Below are 16,835 nucleotides of genomic sequence, written 5' to 3'. Positions count from 1 at the left end.
ACCAAAGAAGTGCAGGCTGACAGGAACCGGATGTAGATCTCTCCTGAGAGACACAGCCAGAATACGGCAAATTCATAGGCAAATGCCAGGAGTAAACCACTGAACTGACAACGGGACCCCCGTTGAAGGAATCAGAGTATGGACTGGAAGAGTTTGAAGGGGCTCGAGACCCCCTATGAAAAACAATGCCAACCAACCAGAGCTTCCAGGGACTAAGCCACTACCTGAAGACTATACATGGACTGACCCTGGGCTCCAACCTCATAGGTAGCAATGAACAACCTAGTAAGAGCACCAGTGGAAGGGGAAGCCCTTGGTCCTGCTAAGACTGAACCCGCAGTGAACGTGATTGTTGGGGGGAGGGCGGCAATGGGGGGAGGATGGGGAGGGGAACACCCATATAGATGGGAAAGGGGAGGGGTTAGAGGGATGTTGGCCTGGAAACGGGGAAGGGGAATAACAATCAAAATGTAAATAAGAAATACTCAAGTTAATAAAGATGGGAAAAAAAGAACCAGTATATAAAATCAAAAGATAAGTTTTAAATGTACCAAACAAACAAGCAAACAAACAAAAACTCTCATGAGCAGACTCACAAGACATAAAATGCTAGGATAATTGCATAGCCAGACCCAAGGTGAATCACTTATTTTCCAGGTTCTGGGCTCTGTCATGCTAGCCTTCCAGTTGATCTCTACTAGCCACATCTACTCCTTCTCACAAAAAGTGATCATTTTCTCAAATTTCTTGGACTTTCAGCTAACTTAGAGGAAAAAAAGAAATATCTTTATAGCAGTTTTCAAGCTACTAGAAAAGTTTATCTGATCTGCCTAGTGAAATATAACTTGTTTTATATTCTTCTGCAACTTGGCTTTTTGTTCTGATTTTATGTAAAATCTGTTTCTCCTTTCATAGTTCCAAGAGTTTGTTCCTTAGACAGAACAGAATAGAATAATACAGAATTTACCAAATAGATTATTTTTAATAAAATAAAATTTTTATTAAACCAAAAAATAAAAATAAAAAATAAAAGGGAAACAAGAATACCCTTGGGAAGGAATAAGGAGGCAAAGTTTAGAACACAGGTTGAAGGAACACCCATTCAGAGACTGCCCCATATGTGGCCCATACATATACAGTCACCAAATGAGATCAGATAGATGAAGCAAAGAAGTGCAGGCTGACAGGAACCGGATGTAGATCTCTCCTGAGAGACACAGCCAGAATACAGCAAATTCATAGGCAAATGCCAGGAGCAAACCACTGAACTGAGAACGGGACCCCCCATTGAAGGATTCAGAGAAAAGACTGAAAGAGCATGAAGGGGCTTCAGACCCCATATGGACAACAATGCCAACCAACCAGAGCTTCCAGGAACTAAGGCACTAACCAAAGACTATACATGTACTGACCCTGGGCTCCAACTGCATAGGTAGCAATGAATAGCCTAGTAAGAGCACCAGTGGAAGGGGAAGCCCTTGGTCTTGCCAAGACTGAACCCCCAGTGAACAAGATTGTTGGGGGGGTGGTAATGTGGGTAGATGGGAAGGGGAACATCCATATGGAAGGGGAGGTGAAGGGGTTAGAGGGATGTTGGCCTGGAAACCAGGAAAGGGAATAACAATTGAAATGTAAATAAGAAATACTCAATTTAATAAAGATGGAGGAAAAAATATCACTATTTGCAGATGATATGATAGTATACTTAAGTGACCCCAAAAGATGCTGATAAACAACTTCAGCAAAGTGGCTGGGTATAAAATTAACTCATACAAATCAGCAGCCTCCCTCTACTCAAAGAATAAACAGACTGAGAACGAAATTATGGAAATGATACACTTCATAATATTCCCAAGTAATATGCAATACCTCGGTGTGACTTTAACCAAGCAAGTAAAAGATCTGTATGACAAGAACTTCAAGACTCTGAAGAAAGAAATTGAAGAAGATCTCAGAAGATGGAAAGACCTGTCATGCTCATGGATTGGCAGGATTAATATAGTAAAAATGTCCATTTTGCCAAAAGCCATCTACAGATTCAATGCAACCACCATCAAAATTACAACTCAATTCTTCAAAAAGATAGAGAAATTTGAAAATTCATATGGAATAACAAAAAAATGCAAGATAGCCACAACTATTCTCAACAGTAAAAGAACTTCTGGGGGAATCACCATCCCTGACCTCAAGCACCATTCTAGAGCAATAGTGATAAACACTGTATGGTATTGGTACAGAGACAGAGAGGTAAGTCAGTGGAATAGAATTGAAGACCCAGAAATGAACACACACACCATTGGTCACTTGATCTTTGACCAAGGAGCTAAAACCATCCAATGGAAAAACTGATAGCATTTTTGACAAATGGTACTGGTACAAATGGAGGTCAGCATGTAGAAGTGTCCTGCCTGTACAATACTTAAGTCCAAGTGGATCAAGGACCTCCACATCAAAGCAGATCAACTCAAACTAATAGGAGAAAAAGTGGGAAAGAGTCTGGAACTAGACACTGGGAAATTTTTCCTGAACAGAACACCAATGGCTTATGCTCTAAGATCAAGAAATGATAAGTGTGACCTCATAAAACTGTAAAGCTTCTATAAGGCAAAGGACACTGTCATTAGGACAAAATGGCAACCAACAGATTGGCAAAATATCTTTACCAATCCTACATCCAATAGAGAGCTAGTATCCAAAATATACAAAGAACTCACAAAGTTAGACTCCAGAGAGCCAAATAACCCTATTTTAAAATGGGGTACAGAGCTAAACAAAGAACTCAGAGTTGAGGAATATTGACTGGCTGAGAAGCACCTAAAGACATTTTCAACATCCTTAGTAATAAGGGAAATGCAAATCAAACCAACCCAAATGCTATTAAACAGAGGAATGAATACAGAAAATGTGGTACATCTACACAATGGAGTACTACTCAGCTATCAATAACAATGACTTCATGAAATTCATAGGCAAATGGAATAAAGTGGAAAATATCATCCTGAGTGAGGTAACCCAATCATAGAAAAACACACATGGTATGCACTCATTGATAAGTGGATATTAGCCAAAAAGCTCGAATTACCCAAGGTACAATCCACAGACCAAAGGAAGCATCAAGAAGATGCAGATGCTCCCACTCCTTCTTAAAAGGGGGAACAAAAATACCCATAGGAGGGAATATGGAGGCAAAGTTTAGAGCATAGACTGAAGGAATGGTCATTCAGAGCCTTCCCCACATGTGGCCCATATGTCTCCAGCCACCAAAACTAGATGAGATTGATGAAGCTAAAAAGTGTATGCTGAAAGGGACCGGATAGAGATCTCTCCTGAGAGACACAGCCAGAGCAGAGCAAATACAGCGGTGACTGCTAGCAGCAAACCACTCAACTGAGAACAGGACCCTCCTTTGGGGGGAATTAGAGGAAGGATTGAAAGAACTGAAGGGACTTGCAACCCAATAAGAACAATGCCACCCAACCAGAGCTTCCAGGGACTAAATCACTACCAAAAGATTATACATGGAATGACCCAGGACTCTAACTGCATATGTAGCAGAGAATAGACTTTTTTGGTCACCAGTGAAAAGGGAGGCCCTTGGTCCTGCTAAGGTTGCCCCCCCCAGTACAGGGGAATGTTGGGGGGGGTGGTAAGGTGTGTGGATGTGTGGCAGAACACTCGTATGGGGGAGGGGGAGGGGATATGGTCTTATGGACAAGAAACCAGGAAAGGGAGTAACATTTGCAAATGTAAATAAAGAAATATAGCTAATAATAAAATAAAATAAAATAAAACAGACAAACTCAAAATAATAGAAGAAAAAGTGGGGAAGAGTCTCAAACACATGGGAACTGGGGAAATTTTCCTGAACAGAATACAATGGCTTATGCTCTAAGAGCAAGAATCGACATATGGGACCTCATAAACTTTCAAAGCTTTTCTAAGGCAAAGGACACTGTCAGATACAGACACTCCCACCCCCACGTAAGCATCACATTACATATTTTCAACAAATTTCTAGGAGGTCTAGGTCCAAGTCCTGTATCCCCGTTACTGGGTAGCCCAGGCTCTGTGAGCTCTCATAGTCCCAGTTTAGTTGACTGTGTAGGTCTTCCTATGCTGTCCTTGTCCCTCCCACTTGCTCACTTCTATCCCTACTCTTCCACAAGACTCCCTGGATTCGGCCTGATGTTTGACTGTGGGTCTCTGTATCTGCCTTTGGTGCTGCATGAAGCTTCTCAGAACACAGTTATGCTAGTTTCCTGTCTGTAAACATAGCAGAGTATCATCAATAGTGTCAGGGGTTGGCTCTCTCACATGGAATAATTCTCAAGTTAGGGGAGTCACTGATGGCTGTTCCCTTAGTCTCTTCTCCATATTTATCTCTGCACATCTTTTAGGTAAAACAAATTTTTCAAATTTTTAGGTTGAAGGTTTTGTAGGAAGATTGATGTCCCACTCCCTCCTCTGGAAGTCCTGTCTGACTACAGGATGTTGCCACCTGAGTTTCTATGTCCTCTTCTAGCATCACACCTGTATTCTCTCCCATACCAGGCCTCCAGCTACCCAACATCAGAGAAGCACAAACCTACCTCCCCTGCCTCCAATTTCCATTCTCACTCTCAGCCCTTTTTCACCTCCCCTCTCCCAGCACCTGATTGCTATCCCTATTTCCCTTCTCACCACCACTCCTACCTAGTTCCTCTCCCCATACACCTCCAGTGGCTACTGAGATTTGAGAATCTTCCCTTGGGACATCCATATTACCCAGTTTCATTGAGTCTGGATTATAACATGGTTGTCCTGCACTCTATGGCTAATGTCCACTTATAAGTGAGTAAACACCATAAATGTTTTTCTGACTCTGAGTTACTTCACTCTGGATGATATTCTCAAGTTCCATCCATTTGCCTGCAAAATGCATGATGTCTTTGCTTTAAATAACTGAATAGCACTCCATTGTGGAGATGTACCCCATTTTCTTTATCTATTCTTCAGTTGAGGGGCATCTACGTTGTTTAAAGTTTTAGGCTATTACAAATCTTGAATGTTTGAGAAGCACTTAAAGAAATGTTCAACATCCCTAATCATGGGGAAAATACAAATCAAAATGACTCTGAGATTCCAATCATATACCAATCAGAATGGCTAAGATCAAAAATTCAAATGATAGCACATGCTGGTGAGGATTTGGAGCATTCTTCCATTGCTGATTGGAGTATAAACTTGAAGAACCACTTTAAAAATGAATTCTGCAGTTTCTCAGAAAACTGGGAATAGTTCTACCTCAAGACCCAGCTATACTACTCCTCTGCATATATCAAAAAGATGTCCCACTATACTACAGGGACACATGTACCCTAACAACTATTTTCATAGCATCTTTATTCATAATAGGCCTCACTGTAACTTAATGTGAGCCAGGATTTACTGGAGACCAGCTCCAGCTGCAAGGTTCATGTCCTAAGAAGAGGAATAGGGGTTGGTGCAAATGAAGACAATGACCACCTATTGACATTCAGCAAGTGGCCACAAATAGCTTGAGCTGTCTTTATACAATCACAATCCTGCTCATCTAAGTGAAGTGGCAACTTCTAGTTCTTTGGTAAGTTAGTTATGCCAAATGATGTCTTGCTGGGGCACACAGGTCAAAGGATGTCTTACTAAAGCAAACTCATGAAAGACTGTTTTCCTGAAGCAGACACAGGTAAAAAGATGCTTGATTTAGGAATATAACTATGACTCTACAGATAGTGGGAGAGGATCACGGAGCTTTGGTTTCATTTGCTATGCCTCACTATTCTTTGCTAAAGACATACATGTATTGGTTTGCCTTACATAGCATTGTTGACCTCAATTTGTGATAGTGCCACCATTGAGATAAACTCAGCCAGGAACTGCTCTTGAGGTTCCTCCAGCAGTATGCAGCTTTGGAGGGCTCGCCTCAGGCCAGTTGGCCAGTCTGGCAGTTTCTTCAGAATTTAACTACAGCTGCCTGGTATCAACTTGCTGAAAGGACTAGACTGTAGCTGCTAAGTCATATTTGGTGTTTGCTATGGGACTGGGTTGCTGCCCAAAAAGATTAAGCTCAATGTGCCCCCCCAACACCCAGAACTATTACTGCACTGGTACAATTTTCCCTTTTTCTAATAACATTTCTCTTCTACCACCTTTTTTAGGTGGTGTGCCAGAGGTGAGGTTGATCCCTTATAAAAAGTAGGTTGCAAAAAATGTATGCCTATACCCAAGCAGTAATATAATTGTTTACTTTATTTAAAGAAATCATAACATCAGCATTATAAAATCCACATCGTTATAAGAAGTTCCCAATAGTTTCTCTTCCTCCTTCCCCATGTCTGCTGGATCAATCACCCCCAAACTCAGTTTGCATTACAAAACACAATTTCATCAAGCAAAAAAATAAATGTCTAGTCAGGCATGTCTTAGAGACATGAGCACATACCCAGATGATAGCAAATGTTGTTACACTATTATGCAAAGTGAGAGACAGATTAAGAATTCATAGGCATAACTCATCAAATAGCATCCTTCTGTCAATACTTTTTTTAATTTCAGAAAAATGTTCATTGTACCAAGCAAACTTTCCTGATAGGCACTGATCAATTTCTAATACCATCTTTCCATAAACCAATTTAAGTCTATTGATTAGACATAGCTTCCCCATCTTCTAAGTCTCTGTTAATCAGGCATAGGCTCCCCATTTTAAGTCTCTGTTGGTCAGACATAGCTTTCTCAGAACAATCATGCAAGCAGGACCCACTGCTCTCCACAACTGCCACAGGCTTATTCAATGTGACTGTAGCTGGCTCTCTAGAAACATGATTACATGTTCCAAAATACTCAGGATTAGTGGTCAAATCTACAGGCTCGATATACGTAGAGAGAGGAATGGAGGGTTTTACCCCTAAAAAGAGTATTGAGAAAAACACAGACTCATCCACAGGGCTTTCAGCTTGCATGATCTGAGCCTTAACCATGACCAATAAAGTGAAACTCAAAGTGAAATATTACTATAAGTATAGGCAGCATAGTGAAAGCAAGCAGAGCTGGTAGCACACACTATCTAAGTAATAAGCATAGAGACCACCAAATTCCCCACAAGTCCTTGCCAACTGAAAGGGAGTTTCCATGAGCATTGACCCAGCAGAGTTCAATCATAGAATCACTCACATGCTATTCCCTGCAGATGCTGCATGGCCACCACCAAGTCTCATGATTAAGAGATTTTTACACTTTTTTATATTAACTTAAAATTATCTATAAATATTATTGAAGGTTGTTTTAAGCAAACTAATTTTGTTATTTCTTTTATTTTCTGGGAGCAATGTCCTGTAGACTACATATAAGAGGAAGCCTGCACTCTGATCTCTTGTCAAATCTATTGTTTTCTGAGTTTACTGAGGGGCAGATGTGCCAACAGAACTTTAAAGATATTCAAAATTTTTAAGCTTTTCACAATTTCCATGGCAAGGAAGACTCCTGAGTAGGGCCAGATAAGGTTACTTCTTTGGAGCATAAGTAATTTTCTGGGGAAAAGACATAAGTGAATCATAATGTTAAAAGTCCCCCACAAATGTAACATGGAGACATCAGAACCCCAAAGTGAAATACAATACAGTGTTGAAAACAGCATTAGTCTTAGCTATGTTTGACTGTGTCAAGCAGCAGTGCTGGCTTCTGGCTTTTGGCATTTTTCAGTACTCACTTTTGTGCCACTCAAACATTAGAGCTATTGCCCATGTTATTGGTTACCCTCAAAAAATATGATGGCAAGACACTATTGCTGATGATAACACCAATTTGAGTCATAACAGAGAAATCAAGATGGTGTACAACTGGAAGCTTCATCTCTACTGGTTAAAGATCTTTACCAAACCTACAACAGATAGAGGCCTTATATCCAAAATATACAAAGAACTCAAGAAGTTAAACCGCAGGGAGACAAATAACCCTATTAAAAAAATGGGGTTCAGAGCTAAACAAAGAATTCACAGCTGAAGAATGCCGAATGGCTGAGAAACACCTAAAGAAATGTTCAACATCTTTAGTCATAAGGGAAATGCAAATCAAAACAACCCTGAGATTTCACCTCACACCAGTGAGAATGGCTAAGATCTAAAACTCAGGTGACAGCAGATGCTGGCGAGGATGTGGAGAAAGAAGAACACTCCTACATTGTTGGTGGGATTGCAGACTGGTACAACCATTCTGTAAATCAGTCTGGAGGTTCCTCAGAAAATTGGACATTGAACTGCCTGAGGATCCAGCTATACCTCTCTTGGGCATATACCCAAAAGATGCCCCAACATATAAAAAAGACACGTGCTCCACTATGTTCATTGCAGCCTTATTTATAATAGCCAGAAGCTGGAAAGAACCCAGATGCCCTTCAACAGAGGAATGTATACAGAAAATGTGGTACATCTACACAATGGAATATTACTCAGCTATCAAAAACAACGAGTTTATGAAATTCGTAGGCAAATGGTCGGAACTGGAAAATATCATCCTGAGTGAGGTAACCCAATCACAGAAAAACACACATGGTATGCACTCATTGATAAGTGGCTATTGGTCCAAATGCTTGAATTACCCTAGATGCCTAGAACAAATGAAACTCAAGACGGATGATCAAAATGTGAATGCTTCACTCCTTCTTTAAAAGGGGAACAAGAATACCCTTGGCAGGGAAGAGAGAGGCAAAGATTAAAACAGACACAGAAGGAACACCCATTCAGAGCCTGCCCCACATGTGGCCCATGCATATACAGTCATCCAATTAGACAAGATGGATGAAGCAAAGAAGTGCAGACCGGCAGGAGCCGGATGTAGATCTCTCCCGAGAGACACAGCCAGAATACAGCAAGCACAGAGGCGTATGCCAGCAGCAAACCACTGAACTGAGAATAGGACCCCCGTTGAAGGAATCAGAGAAAGAACTGGAAAGCTTGAAGGGGCTCGAGACCCCATAGGTACAGCAATGCCAAGCAACCAGAGCTTCCAGGGACTAAGCCACTACCTAAAGACTATACATGGACTGACCCTGGACTCTGACCTCATAGGTAGCAGTGAATATCCTAATAAGAGCACCAGTGGAAGGGGAAGCCCTAGGTCCTGCTAAGACTGAACCCCCAGTGAACTAGATTGTTGGGGGGAGGGCGGCAAGGGGGGGAGGTTCTGGAGGGGAATGCCCATAAAGAAGGGGAGGGGGGAGTGGGGTGTTTGCCCGGAAACTGGGAAAGGGAATAACACTCGAAATGTATATAAGAAATACTCAAGTTAATAAAAAAAAATTTCATACTGTTGGAAGGAGCTGTGCACCCTACTAGAGAAGAAATGGAATCACCAATATTACCAAGCGATGAACTCAACAAACTACCACAATGACTATCTTGTCAACACATGCCCTTTAGTACAACTGTGGCACAAATGTCAAGTTAGTAAACAACCATTTTCCCATTGGACTTAAGGCCCACAAGTCAAACCTATACCTGGCAATATTATCGAGACCAAAACTCTGTGGATAGAAAGGCCACAAGGATCAATCTAATACTCTACTAAATTGTTTTTTCTAGTTGTAACTCTGCCATGGCTTGTTATGTTTTTGGATGTGGTAAGTAAATAAAAATACATTCGGTGATAAAGTGCAAAGTCCAATGTGAATCTTTACATCTTCAGAACGGCTACTCTGAATATATAGAGATGGTCATTGGGATGAATAGACTTTAGGTCTGATTAATTTGATGTAGGACTTTCTTATTTGAAAGTTCTTTTAAATAAAGTTTTAATAAATGAGTAAAAGACCACAGTATTATACCAACTCTTGATGACTTCTTGATATACCTATAGATTAGTGCATCAATCAATCCTCATTGCACATGGGTACAAGTTAACATAGAAACTATAGCTGACCAAAGAGTCCATGAGAATAGGTTATGGAATGCTCAGCCTCAAGCAAGACACCTGTACCATACCCCCATTTTCCCAAGGCTCAGGTATCATTTGGAAGTAGGGGTAGATAACTACAAGGTAATGGTGTTTCCTGGATTCATCATGATGGTTGCATAAATGAATTCAAAGCAGATGATATACCATGTACAATATTTATGCAGGCCTAAGTGGATAGAATTCTAGCATGGAAATTTCTTTTCCCTTAAGGGTTCAGCCCTTAGCTGGGGCTCTACTACACTCCAATGAATTTGATATGTCCAAGGGTATATGGGCAGATTGTTCTTGATGAGTTTCAAAAAATGGATAAAGTTGAATTTAATGGAAGGAGAGGAAGGGGGAGCAAAGGTAATTTAAATACATTGTACAAAATTCTCACAGAAGAGTGATTTAAAATATAAATGGATGGTGAAAAGTATATAAGATGTTCCATATATCTCTTTGGTCATAGTTTTGGTCACAGTTCATGTAATTAAGTGAAAAGTGAAGTTATAGTAAAAACTATTTTCTACTCTTAAATATTCATGCTTTCTTTTACTTCCAAATATTAAAAGGAAACTTGCTTCAATTTCTCCAATGTTTTTGTTTTATCCCTTAATGTCTGAGAAAAATGGTAATTACAGCAGCCTTATAGTTTTTCCCCTTTTATTTATGGTAAGGAGAAAACACAGGAGATGCCAGATAGTTCTTGACCATATAAATTTTCTCCCATGTGTCTCTGGTCTGTACCTGTCGCTATGGCTGTATCTTTGTGTCTCTAAGGACACTGTCCCCACTACAGCATCTTTCAGGATTTTTTGCCCAAGTTCATTACAGATGCTCATTAGTGAGGTCTGAACATAGGTCACTGAGGACTCAGATATTTAGGTAGTTAGTTTAGGAAAGAATCAAATGGAAATATGAATAGTGAAAAAAACCTATCCAAAGAAATCATCAGGTCAATGCTTTGAAAAAAGAGGACAATATTTGCAGTTGTGTTTATTTTCAACCAAAAGAAATCTAGAATATATGCCCAGGATAAAAATTAACCAAAGTTCTGGTTTTGAAAATCTCTCCAGTGTGTTGGAGATGAAAATCTTTGGAGAGTTTGTAGGACTAGTTCTTTGCACGGCATGAGAGAAAGTAGGGATCAGTGTACTGAAACTAGAAAGTTCTACATGAGCCTTTGCTGGCAGGATCTCTGTATCAAAATAGCCTCCAGACTCCTAAAGATTCTGCTGAACCTAACATTAGCTGTCAGAAGAGCAAGCACACTGGCTCTTGCTTCAACTTCATCTTTGGTGGTGATTTTTCTGGTAAGCGTGTTAAACCTGACATACCAAAATCAACTGCTGTAATTATTTATATAAATTGTTACATAAAGATATGCAGTCAGTTCTGAATTGTATTTAAATGGTGCTGTTTTTTCATCAAAGTGTAAATACCATATGAATTTATGGCCACTTGCTGTGATTTCATAGCCTCACTCACCTGTTTAAAGAGAAAAGATGTAGAATCAAGAATCATCCAGTGTGATAGTTTATTCTGACGGGGACAAAATTGGCTCTCTGAAAACTTTTTAATAAAAAATTTCTTCAGAATATGTAATTATTTCCTAAAGCTTTGCCTCTTAAAAGCTAAGAGATATTTGCCCTTAATGAAGTAAATGAAGGTTATTTTTGTAACCAGGGCTATCACACAGCAGTACAGGAATAAACAAGTTACCACAAACTAACTCCAGGAATAAACACTCAGAAGACATGTGTTGACAACAGGAAGGAGGCTAACAACAGTGCACGTGATGGATTAAAATCATTCAGTATTTACAGTTCCTAGGAATGTCATGAGTTTTCCAAAACCATGGTTGTCTCTCCTTCCCTCTGATGGTTACAGTAAACCTGCCTTATAATTTGGGGGGATGAAACCTTCATCTCTTGAGGCAGTAGCTATTTTAAAGGCAAAAGGACAACTGTCAACATAACACACTAGCTTTATTAGGAAAATGAAAACAGAATTATTTTCTCTTCATTCTCAAACACTGGAGATTCAAAAACTAAAATACATTTCATTCATTGTGCTAATGAAACAAAGTGTCACCTGAGAAAAACAATGTAGCAAGTATTACTTTGAATCAAAAATTAAGAAGTTCTTAACTCTTATTTTCATATACAACTAAACTATTCATTGAAGAAACAAAGATGAAAAATAGAAGGGAAAACCTGTAGATAATGGTGGTCAAATCACTAGATGGAAACTGAGAAGCTGACTATTCCATGATATAATTTTATGAATGAAAACCTCTTAAACCAGAACTTATATCTTGTAAAGCAAACAAATACACACACACACACACACACACACACACAGCCATGGTGGTACACACCATTAATCCCACCACTTGGGAGACAAAAACAGGCAGGCAAATCTCTGTGATTTCAAGGCCAGCACAATCTATATAGTGAGTTCCAGGCCATAGACGTCTAGATAATAAGACACTGCATGAAAAAAAAAATCTTGAAAAAAGGTAAATTTAACATATTTGTACTGTGGCAATTTGAATGTCATTACTGCAACACAGCCATAATATAAATTCAGAGGAAAGTAATGTAAAGCTCATAAAGAACATTCTGGTACAAAAAGGTTCTAAACAAATGTAGCTTTATCTATTGAGGATACATTTTAAGAATTCTGAAACTATAAAAACACACTTTACAGATATTTTAAGTCTTAAAGAGATGCATAACAGCATATAGAAAATTATTGTTTTAAAGTTTAGCATATGTTCATGTTATTTTTTTTTTTGGTTCTTTTTTTTCGGAGCTGGGGACCGAACCCAGGGCCTTGCACTTCCTAGGTAAGCGCTCTACCACTGAGCTAAATCCCCAGCCCCTCATGTTATTTTTAAAATAGGTGAAACTTTGAAATTATAATGGTTTACAAACTAGAGAGAGTTTTTAACTTTTAACACAAATGTGGTCTGGTAAGTTAAATGGTCTTAATTGAATATATGGAGGTACAAAAGTATTTGCAATATATAAATATGTAAATAATGTGAAAATCATATATTAAGGTATGTGAATTCCTTGACTTACATCTTGAATATATTACTGACAGCAGTCTCAAGAAAGCTAAAATTTTCAGTAACAAAGTTATAATGACAGCTAATGCAAGGAGGAGATGATATTTAGCAATTTGAACAGCATGTAAAAAAGGAATGACTTTATTCACTAGTATCTCTCGTTTCAAATACAAGAAAATATCAAGATCAAACTTAAGACATACAAAAATTTTAAAAGTCAAAATCAGTGACAGGAGCTGAGTTAATAGCTCAGTAAATAAAATGTTTGCCAACATAAGGACCTGAATTCATTTCACAAGCAACTACATAAAAAGCCAGTGCTGTGGTGCACACCTGTGCACCTCATTCATAGGAAGATCCATGGCGTTCACTGGCTATCTAGCTTTGCCAAATCAGCAAACCCCAGGTTCAGTGAGAGATTTTGTCTCAGAAAGTAACATGGAAAGCAGTAGAGGAGGATACCTGATGTGAACCTCTAGACTCAAGATGCACGCATATGCACATACACATACATGAACACCTCTAATACACACATACATGCAAATATCATACACCGATACAAAACAGTTTGTCAGTGACAAAACTGTATACAGATGAAGCCCAAAAAAGAAGGTATTGCCCCTTTCAGTGTATAAACCAGTGGTGTGGGTATGTATATACTGCTAAAGTGTTCCTTACACATGGATTACCAATCTATGACTGTGTCAGTTTGGGTTGCTATCTGAGCTTAGAGAATAGAACAGTCCACGATGTCAACAAGCTTTCTTTCTCAGAGAAAGTGCTGAAGTAGAATAGCCTGACACTGAAGCACAGATACACAGTGCAGACAATGGAGTTTCAGGCAACTCTTGGTAACGTGGCATTCAACCCAAACATCGAAATATGTAGTCATTCCCAGTCGGTACACAGGAAGCATGTATACTATTTTTAACTTGATTTTGAACTTGGTGGTATTAATACATCATTAAATATTTCTCATACTCAACACACTGAAAGAATAAAGGATATATGTTTTATTTTCTCAGCTTGGATAAACATTTTCACATGTAGTCAATTGTATATCCCAGTAAACAGTGTGTATGAATTGCACACTAACAGAGAAATATAAAAATAGTGATGCTATAAACCAACATATAAGTTTCAACTTAAAAGAGAAAACATGCTTCATAAATGCATGCTTAATCATCATGACAAAATGTAAAGTTATAGCAAAAAGCAAGAGAACTTGTTCGTTGAATCCACATGAGTTGTTACATGTTTATATTTTATCAAGGACCAAATATTCTAGGAAAGAAATTTGAATGTGCACCTTTCAAATACAAGAGAAATCTTAGACTACAAAGACAATAATTTTATTGAATCAGAACACACTGTGATTCAAATCTAATACAACAAGAAAACCTAATTAGATAAAGATTACAAGTACAACAATGAAGAATATAAATGTCATAAATTTGGGTTGATCTTTAAGATATATCACAAACTATGAAGCCAATCAACTAAAGTAAATTATTGAGTAGCTAAACACTCAAGAATATCAACGGTATCAGCTTTCACTTGCAGAAGAAACTACACAGGAATAAGTTCACTATAACAGTCACAGTTCACTGCTCTCTGGCCCTGCATCTTTTCAAAGAAGACATGTCTACATTTCATGTGAGGATTGAATAATTCAGTAGTTAGTGATGAAGAACAACACAATAACCACCTTCATTCTGTTGGGACTAACAGATGATCCTCAACTTCAGATTCCAATATTTATATTTCTATTTTTTGCCTACACACTCAGCATAGCTGGGAATCTGACAATCATAGCCCTCACTATATTGGACTCCCACCTTAAAACGCCCATGTACTTTTTTCTACAAAATTTCTCCATATTAGAAATTTCTTTTACATCTGCTTGTATCCCTCGATATTTATATAATATAGCAACAGGAGACAGGTCAATCACTTATGATATTTGTGTCATTCAAGTGTTCTTTACTGATGTTTTTGGAGTAACTGAATTTTTTCTTCTGGCCATAATGTCCTATGATCGTTATGTGGCCATCTGCAAACCCCTGCATTATGTAACCATCATGAACAGTAAGGTGTGTCAGACACTCGTTCTCTGCTGCTGGATGGCTGGCTTGCTCATTATACTCCCACCACTTACTCTGTTCCTAAACTTGAGATTCTGTGACTCAAATGTTATTGATTATTTCTTCTGCGATGCATCTCCTATCTTGAAGATTTCATGCTCAGACACTTGGCTCATAGAGCAGCTGGTGATTGTTTGTGCAGTGCTGACCTTCATTCTGACCCTTGTGTGTGTTACTCTGTCCTATGTACATATTGTCAAGACCATTCTAAGATTCCCCTCTGCTGAGCAAAGGAAAAAGGCCTTTTCCACCTGTTCTTCTCACATGATTGTAGTTTCCATCACCTATGGAAGTTGTATTTTCATTTACATCAACCCTTCGGCAAAGGATTCGGTGACTATCAATAAAGGAGTAACAGTTCTGATGACATCAATTGCTCCCATGCTGAATCCATTCATTTATACTCTAAGAAATAAGCAAGTTAGACAAGCCTTCAGTGATTCCTTCAAAAAGATTGTCATGATCTCAATGAAGAAAAAGACTGATCAAATATAGAAATAAAATATTAATTAAACAGAAGCCATTACGCTCCATATGTGTTTTTCTCTTCTTTGGGTGACTTTCACAAAAATTAATGAGAAAGGACCAAAAGAACTTATGTGATATAAAAACAGAGGTTGAGAGAACATTTTGAGGGAGGCTTAAGTGAGAATAGGGAGCTAAGGGAGAGAAGATCATGAGAATAGAGTTAACTATAACTAATGATGTATAAAAAAAACATAAAAACCCACAACTTTATAAGCAAACTAAAAATATTTTAAATGCTTTTGAACAGAAATAATCTGACTGGGTAGATTATAGCGTTCCCAGAAGCTATTGGGTTATGAAATTAAAATCCCAGTGCCAGGTATAGGCTACCTACATCTCTTCTTACATCTACCTACATCGTCTTCATTATGGAAGCCCCCTAAGACTTCCAAAATAATATAAGCTATTAACCCTGCTCTTGGCTACCCACCATAACTAGATGACATAACCTCATGGTTCAAGACATTCCACACTTCACTTATAAGACATGGATTAAATCAACATGAAACTGAGCTAGAAGATTCTTTCCTAATGGGTAGCTTTTGTTGTAGCTGAAGATGCTATGCAGGGTACGGGAGGGGGGATACCTATCAATTTCTTATCCAAATAGGACATCATACTATACTAATATTAACATTCTATGTGAGATGTACTTGTTTACTCAGCAAAGATATATATGCTACAGGGATAACCAATCACTATATAGTTGCATTTAAGATCCTCCATACTGCAAGAAATGTGTGTCTGATAATGAAGATATGGTAAGTTAATGGATAGAGGCCATACACCCTAGGTGGGGAACATGCTACTGTCATGTAGCTAAATGGCCACGTCACACTGGCTTCCACATACTTGTATTTATTTTCAAAATTAGTGCTGTCTTCAATGCTAGCCAGAGTAGCTTTCTCCAAAGGGGTCAAAGTGCACGAAGGCTCCCAGAAAGGGCGGCGCAGATCTTCCTAGTTGCTGCCGCCACAGAGAGCTCGTAGCCAGCACCCCACGAGCAAACTTGAGTCTCAGGACCACAGGTAAGACCAACTATTCTGCTGCAAGAGACCTGCCTGGTGAACTCAGGACACACAGAGGCAAAATTCCTCTAGGACCGGGCACTTCCTGTGTTTACAGGGAGTCCCAAACCC

The 16,835-nt window shown here is 38.9% G+C and overlaps 1 protein-coding gene across 1 annotated transcript; it reads left to right on the top strand.

Annotated features, from left to right (window-relative positions):
* Positions 1-14,709: 14,709 nt before the first annotated feature.
* Olr908 (olfactory receptor 908) lies at positions 14,710-15,663 on the top strand. Its single transcript, NM_001001360.1, has one exon. It carries the CDS (start codon positions 14,710-14,712, stop codon positions 15,661-15,663), a length of 954 nt encoding a protein of 317 aa, NP_001001360.1.
* Positions 15,664-16,835: the final 1,172 nt, after the last annotated feature.

Source organism: Rattus norvegicus, chromosome 7, assembly GCF_036323735.1.
Source record: "Rattus norvegicus strain BN/NHsdMcwi chromosome 7, GRCr8, whole genome shotgun sequence".
NCBI lineage: Eukaryota > Metazoa > Chordata > Mammalia > Rodentia > Muridae > Rattus > Rattus norvegicus.
The sequence above is the reverse complement of the archived record's forward strand: the minus strand, read 5'-3'. Positions and strand labels throughout refer to the sequence as shown.

Excerpts from the sequence above, each read along its gene's own strand:
- Olr908 (NM_001001360.1), top strand. The coding sequence starts at position 14,710 with ATGAAGAACAACACAATAACCACCTTCATTCTGTTGGGACTAACAGAT.